General features: G+C 32.2%; 3 protein-coding genes across 3 annotated transcripts; 2 read left to right on the top strand and 1 right to left on the bottom strand.

Moving 5' to 3' along the window:
* Positions 1 to 2344: 2344 nt before the first annotated feature.
* On the bottom strand, positions 2345 to 2901 carry LOC132926057 (uncharacterized). The gene has a single exon (XM_060990404.1). The coding sequence runs from the start codon at positions 2798 to 2800 to the stop codon at positions 2345 to 2347; it is 456 nt and encodes a 151-aa protein (XP_060846387.1). The 5' UTR covers positions 2801 to 2901.
* Positions 2902 to 11667: 8766 nt separating this feature from the next.
* Positions 11668 to 15146, top strand: LOC132926056 (zinc finger MYM-type protein 1-like). The gene is made up of 6 exons (XM_060990403.1): positions 11668 to 11817; positions 11977 to 12063; positions 12755 to 13817; positions 13931 to 14459; positions 14627 to 14847; positions 14908 to 15146. The coding sequence occupies exons 1-6, from the start codon at positions 11668 to 11670 to the stop codon at positions 15144 to 15146; spliced, it is 2289 nt and encodes a 762-aa protein (XP_060846386.1).
* A 3584-nt stretch (positions 15147 to 18730) lies between these two features.
* LOC132926055 (uncharacterized) lies at positions 18731 to 19328 on the top strand. The gene is made up of 2 exons (XM_060990401.1): positions 18731 to 18943; positions 18999 to 19328. Exons 1-2 carry the CDS (start codon positions 18731 to 18733, stop codon positions 19326 to 19328), a joined length of 543 nt encoding a protein of 180 aa, XP_060846384.1.
* The last annotated feature ends 715 nt before the right edge of the window (positions 19329 to 20043 follow it).

The following is a 20043-nucleotide window of genomic DNA, read 5'->3' as shown; positions in this document are numbered from 1 at the left end:
TACCATCGAGAATAAATAAATACAGAAAAGAACTGCTGGGTATACCTTTACCTCCCGATTCCCGAATCTATTATTACAAGGCCAGAAACATGGTTATTGCTGCAATTTTCTATGCAAATAATTTTTAATTTTTTTTTAATTGTGATTATAAAGGTTTAAAAAACGATATTAATCCCCATAAGTGTGAAAAAGTTGAAACAACTTGTACAATATAATGCAGTAAAATGTGGTTTATGGTATTCATACAATTACACTTATCTGAGTTATCCATTAATCTTAGAAACTTGGAAGAATCGTATAGTGAGCTACTTAAAGTATGAATAGGTTTAGGAAATCTGAAGATATTTTAACAAATATTCCTGGTCCAAACGGAAAAAAAAACTAGATAAATGTATGTATATATAATTGAAAAAAAAATAAAGGATACAACATATAAAACTGTTAAATTTTACTATGGAGTTGTGTCAGATGTTTATTTAGATATAACGCCTACATTATTGAGTTTTTTTTAATATGCACTAATAACTAGTAATGTAGAAGTAGAACGTATTTTTTCTTTGTACAAACATATTTTAAGTAATAAAAGATTTAATTTTAATGAACATATTTTGGAAATATATTTAATTATTAATTTTTATTCAAAAAGTAATACCTACATTCATCAATTTTTTTTTAAATTAATTTAATTATAATTAAGAACTTAAAGTTTTTTTATATGACTTGTATTTTTACAGTGCAATTTATTATGCAATTTTTATGTACTTTTTGGTATAATTAAACAGTTTTTGTGTGTCTTTAATAGAATTAAATCTGGTCTTTTCTAATAACATATATCCCCCCCATCGAAAATAATTGATATTAATGAATAGTGATTAGTGAATACTACGCGCGCTGTCACAGAGTACCTGCATTAACTTTCGCGACGTCGCGCGTCGTTTAGAGTGTTTAGACACTAAACACTATATGTTTACACACTGTCACTGTAACGACTTTAACATTTTTCAATGAACACATAGAATTTTATATTTTGCTAAACCAAAAATCAAAATGGAGTAAAAAAAAAAAACAAATCAACCACTTACAATACTATATTGGATTTTTTTTTTAAAGAAGCCAAGAATTATTCAAAATTCTAAACATTATTAAACATAGTAGACTGCGGTTTATTTAGTAACTATTATAGTATTATGTCATATTAATCATTATAAAACATTTGAATTAGTCTATTAAAAAAAAAATAGTATTTAATAATTTATAAAAATATTAATAACAATTTTAAAAAAATTAGAGAAATATGTAATATAAAATAAGTATATTGATATACATAATGAGATATAAAATGTAGTTACGGGTGGTGTGGTGGACAAAGTTGGTCTATTTATTTATTTATTTTTTTTATGGAACATTCTCAATTACACCACTGAAGTAAATATAGAGGAAAAGTATTTAATAATATTTATATATTATTATTATTATATAATTATTCATTTCGGTAAAATAATTTAAACTAACAAAGACACAAAGTATTTTTTCGATATTTTCAGAACTATGTGTGAACATTTTTTCATTCTTAATAAAATTTGTTATGGTGTTTTTAAATTCGTACTGATTTCTTAATACCCTTTAGGTATTATATTGTTACAATCAGAGCCGTATTTAAGATTTTGGTGCCTACGACTTTGCTTATGATTAATTTTATAACTACTTATAGTAAGTAATACTTTAATTATATTTATATGGACTTGTGGAATCCAATTTAGTATTTGAATAAAATAAACAAATCATTTAAAAATAAAAATAAAACCATAGGCGCAACTAGAGCTCTATTTCTGGGTAGGCTAAATTTATATTAGCAACCCGTGGGGGCTTAGACCCCCCTAGTTGCGCCTATGAATAAAACAGTGAAAGGTAAATAATAATATATTCAAATAATAGTATAATATAATATTAATACTATAATATATAACAACATGAAATATAATACATATAGTATATACCTACTAAAATATATTATATACGCATTACAATTTATAATCTTTATTTCAGTTTTTTTCCTTACTTGTTTTGCTGCAAATGTTTTTATTGCATCTGAATAATTCTAAATTTGTATGAGAGTAGCTTTTATGTTTAGAACTGCAACACTATTTAATCCTCAGATCTTCCTGAAGATATAGCTAGACATCTTAAATAATTGGTTACCGGTATTTTTCCCGAATCAAAATTCCCGAATGGACTTTTTCCCGAATGGTATTTTATCCGAAAATCCGAAAACCCGAAACCTTTTTTTCCGAACGCCTTTTTCCCGAATCGAAATTCCCGAATGAACTTTTTCCCGAATGGTGTTTTATAAAAATAATTTAAAAACAAGCTGGAAGCGATTGTGCCACCCCTCACTTACATTGTTGGTTTTGTGTGAACCAGTTAGAGCGGCTTGGTGCTGATTCCAAATTTCTGGCGGATAACGTGGAAGAATTCCTCGTCTTCGCCCTCTAGCTATTACTCCTACAACATAATTTTTTTCAAAATATTCCAAAATTGGTAATAAATCTTCAGGCGCGTCATTTTTCAAAAGCGAGAAAATGCGAGGTACTTCAGCCAAAGGTACGAATGCCAACGCTAGCATCATATGACTGTACATTTTTAATGAACGATCATCAGGGTCATTGTATGTGGCTTGAAGACCAACAGATTGAATTTGTCGATACATTGATTGACCGAAATGAAAAAAGCAACAACTGAGAGGACAATTTGGATAAACTTCTTGACAAGCGTTGATTATAGATTTTTCAAAGTCAGTCATGATCTTAGCCGGTTCACAAACAATCCTGTGTTCGTTAAATGAAGATTGTACTGCTCTTAGCACAGTGGCATACTGAACCGAAAAATGTTCACCCGTAAGCGTCTTTTGATACCGATCGGGAAGAGTACCAAAGTCATTAAGTGTTTTTGGATTGGGCGGCAAATTTTTCCTTAGGTATGTGTAAAATACATAAAAATTAAATTGGATTCGTGGAAATTTGAAAAAAAAATAAATACCTCCGGACTTTACGCATTGATTTTTTTAAATTATCACGGTTAGGTAGTTGACTGAGAACCCCGTCAGATAAGCCAGCCATCTCTGTACGTAATATTTGAGCAGGTGGTAGTTGTGGTTGGTCCTCAGCTTTCCGCTTCAAAGAATATTTGATGATCTCTGCTTCACACTCTTCTTGGTTGGGAACATGGGCGTGATCGTCCAACGTTGATTCTCGTACAAAATAATTTTTATTTTCAAAAATATTGAACGCAGTAATAACTCTTGCTTTGCACTCTTTTTTACGTAACTTTTGACATTCCCAGTATGTTTTACCGTTGACTGGTAATTTAGAACGCACATAAATAAAACCTCCACAAATTAATTTTGTTTCACTCAAAATTTTAATTTCAGCCATGGTGATAGATTAAAATAAAATTAAAATGATTTTGCTAAGTATATAATCTTATATTATTTACAATAAAATGCACTGGAAAGTATAACGACGGTCGATAGCACTCGAATAACGCGGCTTTACGATTACAACGATTACGTTTTACTTGTATACCATAGATAAAAGATACAAACGATAATAATAATAATAATAATAACACAAATATCGGTGTAAAATATAAATCAGCGACGGTAAAGTGCAATAATGGCAAACATGCGATTCTACATGTGCCCGTTTATCGCACGGAGAAAAAAAAGATTAGAAAAGATTAGAATGTATAGCAACAGCTGTATTTTAGTTATAATGTATAGAAAATACATACCTAGTCATTACAGCTCACAGTTATAACAACATTTTTAAATTTTTAAAAATTTTTATTTCGGGAACAATAACCGTCGGGAAAAAGTCGTTCGGGAAAAAAGGTTTCGGGTTTTCGGATTTTCGGATAAAACGACATTCGATAAAAAGTCCATTCGGGAATTTCGATTCGGAAAAAACGGCGGGTACCTAAATAATTTTCTATTTGACGAAATGTAGAAATAGACCTTTCAGTCGAAGGCCAAATTACACAGGAACATTCTTAAAGCTACATCAACATATTATAGAAAAATTGTAACTAATTGTTATACTTTTACAAATTTACTCATGTCTAACAAGGTTTTAGGAGGGTTGATAGCTAATTTTAATACATTTTGTAAATTAGCACATTCATTTTCAAAAGATTCATCTAGATCATGTTTATATAAAATTTTTAATTTGTTTGCATCTTTACGTATTTCTGAAGGGTCAACTAGTTCATATATTTGTAAAATAAAGCTGTATTTAGCTATTATATTATTTTTTTTATAGCCGCCGTAAAAAATAATATCGCCCTCTAACATATTCCAGGGAGGCTATTGTCCACTCCCCTCGAACCACCACCTAACCTAACCGCCTCTGGTATATAATCAACGTTAATAATCTAATATTAAGTAGCGCCAACTCTGTAATATTGTATAGGTTACATTTTTTTTTAGCATTTTGGGAAACACTAATATTGTTTCCGTAAATTTACATTCCGGAATTTTATATTCCGGATTCTTACAATCCGCGTTTTTACAGTCCCAAAACATAGTATTCCGGATTATTAGGGTCCGGGATTTTACATTCGGAGAATTTACATTCCGTATTATTGTAGTCCGGGGTATTACATTCCGGATTTTTACATTCCGTTTTTTGAAAATCCGGATTATTGCATTCCGCACTTTTATGGTCCGTAAATTTGGATTCCGGCTTTTTACATTCCGTTGAATTATATTCCGGACAATTATAGCCCCCCAATTTGAAGCATATTGCACTTTTTGCAAAAGCTATCTTCAAGTTGACCACGGTGGAAAATCTGACATAGTCGATCATATTAAATGTAACAAACATAAAAAAATTCTCAAAGTGTAAATATTAGTGAAAAAGTGACCAAGTTTTTTGTAACTCCTGATACAAAAGAAGAAAAATTGGCAGCTGCTGCAGAGTTGGTTAATGTTTATAAGGTAATTTTTCACCATAATTCATTTAATTCACTGGACTGTACTACGCCGCTTTATTCAAAATTATTTCCTGACTCAAAAATTGCTTGTAAAATGTCAACCGCACGAACTAAAGGCACTGCAATAGTAAAATACATTTTAGCTCCACATACAGTTGATATATTTAAATCAGATTTAGAAAATACAATTTTCTTTAGTTTGGCGACGGACGCTAGTAATCATAAATCAGAAAAAATATTTCCAATAATAATTCAATACTTTACAAAGTCAGATGGTATAAAAAGTCAATAAATAAAAAATGAGTTCTCTTAAAAACGAAAGTTCAGAAACAATTTCGCAATATTGTATTGATACATTAAATAATTTGAAAATACCTTTTAAAAAAGGCATTGCATTTTGTGCAGATAATGCAAACACAAACTTCGGAGGAATTCATAGAAAAGGACAAAATAATATTTTTTTTAAACTAAAAGAAGCCATTCAAAATGAACTGGAAGGTGTTGGCTGCTCTGCTCACATATTGCACAATACTATTTCTACAGCTGCAAATACGTTTAGTTTTGATGCTGAAATGATCATATTTAAAATATTTGGGTACTTTTCTATTTACACTGTAAGAACAGAAAAATTAAAAGATTTCTGTGAATTTGTGGATATCAACCACAGAACTATTTTAAATCATTCCAAAACTCGGTGGGTATCATTGCTACCAGCAGTAGAAAGAACGCTATCTATGTGGCCTGCAATAAAATCATTTTTTCAGTCCGAAGAGAAACCTCCAAAAATACTATTAGACACATTTAATAGTCCGATGAGTGAAACATATTTGTGGTTTTTACATGCACAACTCGTTATTTTTAACAAGAACATTTTATTGATTGAAAAATCTAAAACGAGTATAATTGAACTAAGAAAAATATTAAGCACCATTTTAGATAACTTAAAAAATAGACAAATTAATAAATTTATTAGTTTAAAAGTTCTAGAAATGTTGAGAAAAGAAGAAATATCTGATCAAGTAAAACATACATTTTATGAAGAAGTTGATGAGTTTTACAATACAGCAATTACATATTTAACCAAATGGTCGGTCTCAACAAATCACTTTCATGTTTTTGACTGGATGTCTTTATTGGAGCCGATAGCATGGCGTGACGTAGAAGAAACAATAATTTATTTATCTGATAAAAACATACAGTTAGATGATTCTTTATTGTTTGATCAGCTAACATACATAAAAAAAAAAATCGAAGAATTCAAAAACAGTATATTAGATTGGGATAATAAAATTGCTAGTGAAAAATGGCCATGTTTTTTTAGTGTGTCAATACACGATGAACAACACTCAGAACTTTTAAAAATTGCTCAGTATGTTTTTGCAATACCAGCCCACAATGCTAACGTCGAACGTGTATTTTCTTTAATGGAAATACAATGGACTGACGAACGAAATCGTCTTCAGCTTGATACTGTGGAAAGTATTATAATGTGCAAGTACAATTATAAAAAGACTTATTCCAAATTTTACGAGTATGTTAAAACACAGCCATCTTTACTTACATCGGTTAAATCATCTAAAAAATATGAATGGTACAAAGAAAATGAAACAGAAGAGCCCAGCCACCCCGGCCCAAGTACAAGTAAATAAATAAAAAGTGTTGTTATTTTATAATTATAGTATATTAATTTAATATTGTTAAATATTATAAAACAATAAATTTAAAAAAAAAGTTTACATTGTCAATTTGTTATAGTAATAAAGTGTACTCGTATGAAGTTCTTGTGCATAATTGGATACCTGATGTAGACTTCAAGTTTCCTACTTCTGGCAAACGAAATTTGAAATTTCAACATTCTTGGTTACCCTCATTTGTGTGGTTGGTGTATTCTGCTGCAGAAGACGGAGCTTATTGCCGTTATTGTGTCTCATTTGGATCAAATTCTGTTGGTAAAGGGGCTCATCAGAACACAAATTTATTGGTTCAGACTGCGTTTCAAGATTGGAAGAAAGCACTTGAAAAATTTAGAGAACACCAAAAAAAAATATATCACCTTGACGCCATGGAGGATGGACAAAATTTTAAGTTGATTTACGAAAAACGGAAGAGTGACGTGATCAGCGAAATTGACAAATGGCGAAAAATACAACAACTCGAAAACAGACATAAGTTAATTCCGATCGTCCGAGCCGTTTTGCTGTGTGGCAGGCAAGGATTAGCATTAAGAGGTCATCGAGATCAGGGCTCTTTATCATTGAAAATGCCGGTAGAAAACGACGGGAATTTCAGAGCGTTACTTCGTTATGCCTTAGACAACGGCGATCAAGCTTTGGCCAATCATTTAAATACTGCGGCTGCAAATTCAACGTATTTAAGCTTTCGTATTCAAAATGAAATAATTGATGCAGCAGGGAAACAAATAACGACGAATATTGTGCAACGTGTAAACAAATCTAGATATTTTTCTGTCATTGCTGACGAAAGTACGGATGTGAGTGGCATTGAACAGTTTTCAATATGCGCTCGATTTGTCGATAAAATGGATGAATACAAAATTCGAGAAGACTTTTTGTGCTTTATCCCTGTTGAGGTCGTTACCGGAAAGGGGCTTGCAAATACGTTGCTGACCACGATGGAGAACATTGGCATAAACCTGGCCAATATGAGAGGGCAAGGTATGTGTTAATATTTATTAGATTCTAACTTTATATATATAATAGTGATCCCTGTGATTTTTTTTTGTTTCCGAGACTGAAAAGTACCCTCAAAGGCCACAGATTTGAAGACGTTAACGAAACTATTCATAACGCGACACAAGAGCTAAAGGCTATACCTTTGTTGGTTTTGTTGGTTCAAAAATACAACATGAACGCCACAGATGAGGTGCCTGTCATAAAAAATCCACGTGGAAAAGTAAGCGTTTCTATTATTATTTTTCTAATGCAAAATTTTAATTTTAAAATATCAATTTTTCTTTAGTAATTAGCTCTGGTCAAAAGAAAGTGGTCGTTAATCTGTACAACACTTTAGCTAAAAGACAGCTTGAAAATCCAGACAGCCCCCGGTTGACCTTCAGGCAAACGATCGTCGAAATTTCAAAATCTACGGGTCTCGGACAACGAACAGTACAAACAACGTTGTCGGAATATAAAAGTCAAGGTACAGTTTCGTCACCTAACAAGAAGAGAAACAGAACTGCAATAGTAAATAAAATTGAAGAATTTGATAAAAATGCGATTCGGCAATTAATACACAATTTTTGGAGGAGACGTGAAGTGCCAACAATTACGAAAATTCTAACAGCCGTTAATGAGGATGAAACATTGCCGAATTTTAAACGTTCATCATTCCAGAAGGTATTAAAAGATTTGCAATTTGAATACTTAAAAAAATCGTAACAGTGCACTTCTCGAAAGAGAAGATCTAATAAACTGGCGCCGAGATTATTTACGAAAAATAAGGCATTACAGGTCTTATAAAATGTGTCGAGCTTACCGCTGCAACAATACACGTCAACCGGTGTTGACGAAAAAGTGAAAAGGTGTGAAAACTGGCGCAAGTTCACGCGTCGACCGAGACAGCGGCGACAAGTTCGCGGCGATCACAGCTTGACCACACGGGAGGGAAATAGACAAGTGTGATGACCGGACTGTCACTCGTGTTGTAGTGGCCTTTGACCCGGCTGAAACGCGCCAAGAGGATCGGTGTTCGAACATCCTCCCCCTGTGAGGCTTTGCATCACTGGACGTTGCTAGAATTGGATATTGGATCCGCAGCTGAATACTGGATTGGCGACAAGTAGTGAACCAGACTATGCGTGATCGACACCGGTCTCAAGTCAAGTTGATACAATATGTCATTAGTATGGTGACTATAGAAAAGAATAGAAAAACAAAACAATGGACATATGGTCCGTACAAAATGAGAATCAAAAGCTGATAATTTTGTAAAAAAAAATAATAACAAACATTATGTATACACAAACAAACATTTTACCGGCATTATAAATTTAAAATAATAGACATTCGCATAAGACAACAGTGCCGTTTGAATAAAACAATTAAATAATATAATTAAAATGCATACATACAAGATAAATAAATAAACAATAGACAATAAAAAAATATATTAATTATAATTATATTAAGGTCGCTAATTCTTACGGTACCCAAGGTGGTTCAGTGAATGAAAATAAATAAATAGAAAAAACCACATTAAAATGACAGGTGACCGGTGCGGGGAATACTATATAGATTTGCGCTTACTCATCGACGGGTAAGGGCACTAGTTTGACCACAGGTCGTGTTATAGGACCAGTACTGGTCAATACTTTAGCGACACGTACGACATCGTCAGTCCCGGGAGTTACCTCTATGACCCGACCAAGCCGCTACACTAGTGGAGAGCTATGGTTATCGACAACTACGACCATGTCGTTGACGTTTATATTGTTAACCCTTTGGGTCCATTTTGAGCGCTCCTGGAGAGTAGTCAAGTACTCGGTAGACCATCGCCTCCAGAACGCCTGATGGCACTGATCGAGTAATTTCCACCTATCTCGGATATTTCGCTGTGCGTCGGTAGTAGATTTCGGGGGAACGGCTAATAAAGGCTGGCCGATCAAAAAATGTCCCGGTGTTAAACACTCCAAATCGTGGGGATCGGTGGACGCGGGTGTTAATGGTCTAGAATTAAGCACCGCCTCTATGCGTGTCAGTATTGTTGTAAATTCCTCATAGGTAAAAATATGAATACCAATAATTCGGGTTAGCAGCCTTTTAGTCGAACGTACGGCAGCCTCCCAAAGGCCCCCGAAATGCGGGGCGCCTGGTGGATTAAAATGCCATTCACACGTGGGGCGCGAATTCGCGACAGCGACCTGACCCTCTGGGCTATTGATTAAAAAGTGCAATTGTTTATTGGCCCCCACGAAGTTTGTGCCGCAATCCGAATAAATGTCGCTAGGTAGGCCACGTCGGGCAACAAAGCGATCGAACGCAGACAAAAAGGCATTGGTGGAAAGCTCAGTGACCACTTCTAAATGTACCGCCCCACACGGTAAAGCAAACAAATACAGCTATGTATATTTTGAATGTGCGTGATTTTCGAAGTTTAAGTTCGTGCATTTGCAGCGGCCCGGCAAAGTCGACGCCTACGCGAGCAAACGGCCTGCACTGTTGTACACGCGCAGCCGGTAAATCGGCCATTAACGGCTGGACAGGTCGAGCGTTCAACCGCACACACACTGTACACCGGGACATGACTCCATGCAACACCGACCTAAGTGCAACTACCCAAAAATGTCGTGCGATCATAGCTGCCATCACCCGTGGTCCCGAATGACACGTTAATTTGTGCCACTTTTCGCATAATAACCTAGCAAAGTGTGATTCTTTTGGCAACAGTACCGGGTGCTTGCAATCATATGTCAGTAGGGAATGGCTTAAACGACCTCCTACTCGTATTACCGAGTCGACATCGATAAAAGGTGATAGTTTCGACAACGGCTTTGATGATATACGAATATTGCGCGACAGCTCACGTCACAACAGAGCGAAATGTGTGCGTTGGGACTCTAATATAAGCGCGCGAGTTGCATCATCGAGTTCCGATTTACTTATATATTCAGGCGGACGGACTGCGGACCTACCCCTACGGCAACAACCAAGAAATCGACGTACACGCGCTACCACACGTACCATGCGATCGAATGACGAAAAACCGGTAAACCATTCGGCACGCACGTCATCGACAAAGGTAGTACAAACTACAGGTCGAATTTCGGGTGGTTCGTCAATAATAGCCGGCGGTGGCACTTGTTCCCATCCTGACACATCAGTATAGATTAACGGCGGTCCGTTCCAATATAACGTTAATTGCGCCAACGCTGACGGCATAACACCCGGTGACGCGCAATCGGCTGCCCTGTGTGCAATGTGTTGACAATGATATCTCATAGACATCGGTCTATGATCTCAAAGCTAACGTCTACGGTGTACATATCTGATACGTCAATCAGTGGCGTCATTTGGGGGGGGGGCAAGGTGGGCATTTGCCCCCCCCCTTGTCATCAGCGGGCCGCTGGCGGCCTACTATCGGGTCGGTCGACTCGGCCGGCCCGGGTGGGGTATATGGTGCTAGTTTTGGGCCGCAAGCCCGCAAACATGATTCAAAAATCATAAGCATAACATTCATTTCATTGCTAAATAAAATAAATAACGTAAATAATTATAAGGTATCTGACGTCTGTATTCTGTATGTGCAGATGTGGACAGGACGAGCGGGATACCGGGTTCCCGCCTTCACTGTGGGCCGCTGCTCGTATAAAATATATATTTATTAATATTATTAATTAAAATGTTATCGAATAACTAATAAGTATATAATATTATTCAGCATAAAAACCCAGATTTCTGATTAATTTAAAATGCATGACCGGCTTGTATACGTCCGGTCCGGGCTTGTTGACAACTCATTGTTATAAGTTTAAAAATAGAATTGAAAATAATTATTTTATGTTATCAGAGTGGGTATTTAACAGAGATTAGTAATAATAAGAACCTTCCTTGTTTATTGGTTCACTGTTCGACTAGCCATTCACGCTTGACGTTCTTTTCAATTTTATAATTTATACATTTCCGCATTAATTTTTACAACCTAATAAGATTTTGACTGAAAATGAAGAAATCTCTTGGTGGTGCAGCTAAGGCTAGGGAGAGGAAGAAATTAAAACTGGAACAAGTTGCTCATAATTGTTCACAAAACATTTCTAGCATGTTTAATGCTATAACAAAAAAATCTTCAAAACTTGAACCAGTTGAACCTCAGGTAATATTAATAAATTATAATAGGACAATTGGACATATTGTCCAATGTCCAATCTTATTGATATTATTATAACTTAGAGTACTATTATTATATAGTAACTAGAGTATAATTAATTTATAATGTAAACTATACATAAAAAAATTTGGAATGTTTTTATAGGGTAGTAAGTTTACACAACCTAGTCCTAATAGCCAATTGCAGCCAGATGAAGATCATCAAGAATATTTAGTTGATGATCCTAACCCTGTATGTAATGTTAAAAAAAATAATTTGTTTATTATATTATATTTAATAAGACAAATCACTGATCATAAAATTTTAAATTTTTTTATTTAATAGTTCTATATTTAGGTGTACATTTATGCTTAAATAAAAATAAAAATTAAATAAATATATTTAAAACAAATTAAAGAAGCTATCTATTTTAGATTGTACTTGACAGTCTACCAATTTAATTTCCATATTAGCCTGAAATTAAATGAAATCAAATTAAAATTAATATTCATGTTTTTGTGTTTATTTGTTTGAAATACCATAAAAACGATAAGATTGTTCATAAAAGTGATTCAATTATCCGGTACCTAGTGATTCTAATAAAAGGTCAATTTAACATTAGTATAACATACAATTTGGTTTGGGATTTTCATTTTTGATTCTAATAAACGGTTGATTCTATAAACCAGTGATCACATTAAGCGGAACCCACTGTATTAACTATTGTCTATTACATTTTTTAATTTTCTTATTTACTATTAAAAATCAGATTTAAAAAAAAAGTTGCATTGAATAATTATCTGTTTTAAATGTTCTGTTATAAATCTTCATATATTTGGTACTAATAAATTTTTATTTAAGGAGGTACCTTTACTCTGTATAACCATATTAAATTCTTAACAATAAATAAGTGATCATTTGAAAAATACAATTACTTTTCAAGGTTCAATTACCTTCAAGTATTCTACAAGGACCTGAAAATCCCAAAGACATATCATTAACTAAAAGTGATAAACTAGTACAGCCTGAAATGATATTTCCTGCCATCAATGGTCGAAGGTTTTCTTGTAAATTCTATGAAAAGTACAATTGGATAGAGTATTCAGTATCAAATGATGCGTTATTTTGTTTCCCATGTCGTCACTTTGCTGCTAACCTGTCAGCATCTGGACAAACTACAGCTCAAAAATGTTTTGTCAACTATGGTTCTAAATGCAAAAACTGGAAAGAAATAACGAAATGTTTAGCTAAGCATAGCAGGTATGAAAGGCATATTATTTCTACACAGCGTTGGTGTGATTATCAATTAGTTCAAACAAATAGTAATCATTCGGTAGCAAACCAATTAATTAATTTTAGACAACAAAACATTAATGAAAATAGAAATCATGTCCACTTTTTACTGAAGGCAGCACTTTATTTATCTAAACAAGGTTTAGCCTTTCGTGGCCACATTGAGTCTGTATCATCAAAAAATAAAGGCAATTTTATTGAAATATTAGAAATGTTTGTAAGTGATGAGATGAAGTTACGGTTACAGTCCCGGTATGGTCACTATACTAGTCCATCATATCAAAATGATTTTATTCAAATTATTGCTACATTAACAAGACAACATATACTAGGTTCAATTAATAAATTTGGTTTTTACACTATTATGGTTGATGAAACAAAGGATTCATCCAAAAAAGAACAAATGAGTTTTTTGTTAAGATTTGTGGATAATGACTTTAACATTTGTGAAAAATCAATTGGGTGCTATCACATGAAAAATTCAAATGCTGAGAGTTTAGCAAATGAAATATTTAAAATACTATCAACAAATAAACTAGACAAAATGAATTGTATTGGCCAATGTTATGATGGTGCTTCCGTGATGAGTGGGGAATTTTCAGGGGTTCAAGAAAGAATACGTTCAGAAGTTCCTCATGCCATATATATTCACTGTTATGCCCATCGATTGAACTTATGTTTAGTTCAAACACTTCAAAATATACCTTATATTAGTAATTTTTTAACACTATACAAGATTTATATAAATTTATAATGAACAGCCAGATAAGGTATGAGCTTTTTGTTAAAGCTCAAAAAGATAAAAATCTTGATGTTATACATTTAGAAAGATTGATAGACACAAGATGGGCGTATTGGTACACATCAATTAAAAAAATTAATATGCGTTTTTCTGAATTGTTAGAAGTTCTTTCAGTTCTGAGTAATGAAGGTGATCAAACTGCAAGAGCTATTGGAATTTTAAATGAAATGTCTACTTTACCCTTCATATTAACCTCACTCTCCATGGAAGCTCTTTTACAAACAGTCCATTGTGCCTCTCTAGGACTCCAAAATTCCAATGTGATACAATCCGTGGCAGTTAATTTAATAAATAGTACAAAAGAGTCTATTAAACAAATGCACAATGATACTTTTTGGGAAAATATTAATAACTCAGCAAAATTAATTGCTGAAAAAAATGGAATAGCTATAGAAAATAGTAGAAGAAATCGAAGACCACTGACTTTGAATAAAAATCTTAATGACTTTTTTGTGCAATCAACAATAGGACATAATTCTAAACGGTGCATTGATACTGATGAAAATGTACAATCAAACAATCCAAAATATTTGTTTTATACTGCAATTGACAGGTAATTTGTACTTTAAATAATACTTTATATTTAATAAGCATAAACTTTTAACACATTCAACCGTATCAACATTTTTATAATTTTAACTGTTTCAAGTTACTTTAAACTAAAATTACACAGTAATGTATGGCAGTTAGTGATAATTTTGTACTTATTTTTGTTTTTAGATTTGTAAATGAGTTGAGTCAACGCTTCAGTGACTGTAATAATGCTATTGTTTTAACTTGTTCCGTTTTTCTTTCCTCTAGTCCTAATTACTTTAATCACAATTGTTCTTTTTTAAATACCTTCCTTAAACACTATCAACATTTTAACATTAATAGCCTCTTGCTTGAATCTGAATTTCAATCTGCTAAAGCCCTTATACAAAATTCTAATACAAACCAAAGTAACAACGATATTTTTTCTATTTCCAAAATTTTAAACAAAATTCCTAATGCTTTTCCAGAAACTTTAAAAATCATAACTATCCTCTTAACTTTACCCGTTTCAACTGCTTCAAATGAACGTTTCTTTTCTTCGCTTAAGCTTGTTAAAACGCATTTAAGATTGACAATGGGCGATGAACGACTGAGTGATTTATTAGTGATAGCCGTGGAGAAGGAAACAGCTTCACTGATAAATTTAAATCAAGCTGTTGATATGTTTGGAGCTATGAAAACAAGAAGATATCCTGTCACTGCCTAGCATTTAAATTTTAAGCAACTTTTAAAAAACTATAATTAATGATAAATATATAATAATGTATTGTATCTGTATGTTTTGTTTTATTTTTTGTTAACACCATTTAACCCACATTTGGTGCAAATAGGACATAAATTGGGGTAAAATTCCCCTTAAAATATGTCATCATATAGTAGTTAATAGCATTGAGTATATATTGTTTACTCAATGCTTAATAGTTAATACTAAATACTTATAGGTAATATTGGGTATCCCTCTACATATTATATTTTATATACCTATGTATTAATTACAGTCATTGTTATCTTTCAAAATTGTGTGCTATTTATGCCTAGAGTAACCACAGTTATCTCAGATAACCAACTTGTATGTATAATGTATATAAATACAAGTAATATAACTGTGTAAGAAGGCTGTTTGTATTGAGATAAAAATGTAATTGTTAGTGAGCGGTTTTTTTTTTAATTATGGGCCGGTCAAAACTTTGCCCCCCCCCTTTCAAAACCTGAAATGACGCCACTGACGTCAATGAGATATTGTAAAATTATAAAAAAATACTTCACAAAATCAACATCTCCTCGAGTGTAATGTTGTGATTGTGATGTCTCAGAGATATTATAAACTATAATTATAGAGATATTGGTTTCCGGTTTTAAAATGATTTTTAAATGAATAACATCTTAATTCCCAATATCGCAGGGCGGTCACATAGAACTCGCATATTATTGTAAATAATCTAAAAATAGATAAAATAAAATATCCAGATGTGATAATGTCAATAATATTAACGTTATTATTATGACGTTTAACCTATAATATAATCTTTCCGTACACGAATATACATTATAGGACTACGACAATATCGATGTTATTTCGCAAACTATACCAGAGTATTTGACGTCTGCAGGCGTATAAAGTGTTCATTTTTAAAGTTAATTTTATATACCTAGTGATTTTAGTAATTAGTATTCTGTACAAACGAACGTACAACGGTATCTTGACATTCTGTGTTTTTCGTCTTAAACACTAATTTTTTAATTAACGTGTAATTTTTACTGTAGTATACGAATACGATTATTGTGTTTAACTTAAACACCTACATAATAATATTATAATCTGTTTTTTACCAACTCATCATATCAATCAAGTTCGTAAATATGGAAGGATCCAAAAAACAGGTATGTTATTGATTATTAGCTAATTGAATAAATAATATCTATAGTATATTGTTAGTATAGTTTCATAAATTTACTATATATTGTATATATCCATTAGATATTGAAAATGTATCTATTAGGTAGCTTATAAGTAGGAATAAAATATTAAATTGTATAATATTATATTACATTGTAAGCGCAAAATATTGTGTTTACTGCTTAGACACACACTTAAACACACAAAATATGTTGCATGAAATATTGTACCTTAATGTATAAAAAAAACATGAAATTTAAGCACAAAAATAAAAGCAAAACTTACAAGGACAATCCTAGATTAGATACACCATTAGGCATTAGTTATAATTTTACTAAATATACAATATAAGTTTATATGTTTTATTATTCTATGAGGGCCCAAGATTATATGTTTAAAATTATGCGTTTATTACCTATGTATACCCATATTATAATTTTGTATAAAAAATATATTCAAGTATAGATTAACTTCTAGAATTTTTGCCAATTCCTTTATAATTTATTGTACTTTTAGTGGATTATTGGTTATTTTAAAAAAGAGCACAAGTACTCAGTGATTCCCGATAACTGGATATCATCTGTTACATCAAATGGTATTCCAGAATACTTGTGCAAATGGCCTTCAAAACAAAGGGTTACAACAATGATGTTGATGAAAGGAGATAAACCATCTGCAGATTGGAAGTCATACCCTGTTAAAGTTATTGAACGATTTGGTATGATAGTCATTTTTCTATTATAAAATAAACGATTATCTACATCATAAAAAATTTGATAAAATGATTGTATTTTATTACTAACATATAAAATCTAAATAAAATGTATAAAAAAAGTATAAAAATATATTTATTATTCTACATAATATCATTGATTAAATATCAATGATAATATATAGACTCTTATGAACAAGCTGCAGTGAAGGAAGTCCAAATATTTATATCAGAGTCGGAAAATGAAGAAAATTTAGGACGGGAAAAAAGATTAAAACTATCCAAACCCCAATTTGGTGCATCATCAGACAATAATGTCAGCGATAGTGAGTACCTATTACCTGTAGGTATTGATATCATACAATATTTTGAATATATAATTTTTAATTGATAGGTAGTGATTCTTGTGAAGATGTGACTTTTAGTATTTATAAAAAACCACTACATAGTAACAATAAAAATAAAACTGCAGAAGTATACAGAAGTAACAAAATTTTATCTAGTCAATTTTAAATTATTTTTACACATGGCTAATTTTTTTTAATAAATTAGGTAACACAGCAGAATCAACTTCACATTTTGTCAACAATTATGATCCAGGTAATATTATATTTAACTAGTTAGTAGTTGTCTATATTATATTTTTTAATTTATTTATAATTTGTTACATTATTATATTATAGAAGCTTATACAGTACAATCAAACTTGAACGAAAATGAAAATATTATACAAAATGTCCAGGGTAATAACACAAATTATACTTGACTGATTGAATTAGTAATTACATATAATATATTCATTCAATATATTTTTCACCATTAATTGATAACTATCACTTGTGTAATTAATAGGTACCTTTAATATGTATAGGTATTCATTTTTGTTTTTATATAATATTTGAATTCTTTGTTATTTGCAATATATAGAAACATACACAATGCAATCACACTTAAACGAAAATGAAAATATTTTACATAATGTCCAAGGTAGTAACACAAATTATACTTGACTGATTGAATTAGTAATTACATATAATAATATAATCATTCTAAATAGTTTTAACCACTTATTGATAACTGTAACTTGTATAATTTATATACCTTTAATATATATATTCATTTATTATTTGTAATACATATAGAAACATATACGATGCAATCACACTTGAACGACAATGAAAATATTTTATTGAGTAATCAAGGTAATAATATAGTATTTAATAAAGTAAATGTCAAATTTTACTTTGTAATTTTTTTTATAGTTCTTATTATTTTTATGTTTCATTTTTGGTGCTAGATACAAGTCAAAGGACTCTGCAGTTAATTGGACAAAATTTTGGTAGTAGTTTACACAATGGTCAAGGTAATAACTATTAATATAATACATGTTTTACTTAAAAGAATTGTATAATTGTGTATAATAATTCTTTTTTTTTATTATTTATTTCAGATACAAGATCTGATGCATTAGAATCAATGCAACACACAGCAAAACGTGGATAGATACGACGGTAAAATCTTCACATGATGCATTTCTTAAAGGCCTAACCACGGGACAAAAGGAACCCTCCGGAAAAGGTAAACGTCTCATCGTTCTACATATCGGGTCAACAGAGGGTTTTGTCCCGGGGGGCCATTATGTTTCGAATCAAAAACCAATTCTTCAGACTATCATGACGAGATGAATGGTGATACGTTTAACGAGTGGTTTGTCCGTACTCTACCTTTATTAAAAGAAAACGCCGTCATCGTTATGGACAATGCTCCCTATCACTCCGTGAAGAAATGTCAAATGCCAACCATGAGTTGGAAAAAACAGACAATAATAGATTGGCTTGAGAGTAAAGGTGAAATCGTGACCCATCCAATAGTCAAAGTCGATTTAATGAAAAAAGTGCGAAAACTGAAAAAACAATACGACAAATACGTCATTGATGAATATGCAAAAGACAACAAAAAAAATCGTATTGCGATTACCACCATACCACTGCGAGCTCAATCCAATTGAGCTCGCGTGGTCCTCCGTAAAAAATTACGTCCGGACGCACAACAATACTTTCAAATTAAAGGACGTACTTGATTTATTGAAAAAAGGGGTGGACCATGTAACACCAGAAATGTGGACTAATTTTGTTGAACATGTCGTAAAAGAAGAAGACAAGTTTTGGAACCTTGAACATTTAACTGACGAATTATTGGATGAAGAACCCGAGGATGGACGTCATATTCTTACGATTGGAACAGGTGACACATGTTCTTCAGATTCAGACTCCGATTAATTTATTGTATTTAAATTATTTTGATTTTTTGTTATCATTTAAATTAATTTTTGTAGTTAAATTTTTTTTTGGTATTCTAATGTTTTTTTTTACAAAATGTGTATTATGTGATGTACAATTACTCATTTTTGTTAAAGTACAAAAATAATTGCATAAAAAAATTATTAATAATTCATGCATATCATATTTTGAATAGATACGCCTGACGCCAGGTGTTATTATTTTCATGGTGTTATTTGAGCCGGTTGCTACACGGCGGCGGCGGCCGAGGAATTAGCCACCGGTCGCCGCGTACTGAGTGGGGGAATTTACGGCGGCGACTAGGTGGTAGAGTGGGAGAAATTTGGGTACGAAACCGCGGAGCTCGGTCATTTGGATGCGCGAAAGAGTAGCGTTCTTAAGTTGGCCGGACTATAGTGGCCTTTGACCCGGCTGAAACGCGCCAAGAGGATCGGTGTTCGAACACATACTACTAGTGTTACCAAACCCCTCAACCCCTCAGGTAGGCAATCCGACTGCTTCGGATCGCGGACGATGTGAGTATTATGAGTTATTATAAGTGAAATAATCCACAATACATTTATTAAATCAGGTTGTAATTAAATATTAGTGTGCATACCCGATCTATATAACTTTAATAAATACATTATAGCACAGTCTCTTAAAATATTTTCTAAGTATTCCATACGTACACATATTGTGTTTACATATTATG

This window comes from Rhopalosiphum padi, chromosome 3 (assembly GCF_020882245.1).
Source record: "Rhopalosiphum padi isolate XX-2018 chromosome 3, ASM2088224v1, whole genome shotgun sequence".
Classification (NCBI taxonomy): domain Eukaryota; kingdom Metazoa; phylum Arthropoda; class Insecta; order Hemiptera; family Aphididae; genus Rhopalosiphum; species Rhopalosiphum padi.
Note: the sequence above shows the minus strand (reverse complement) of the source record. Positions and strands in the feature narration are given on the sequence as shown.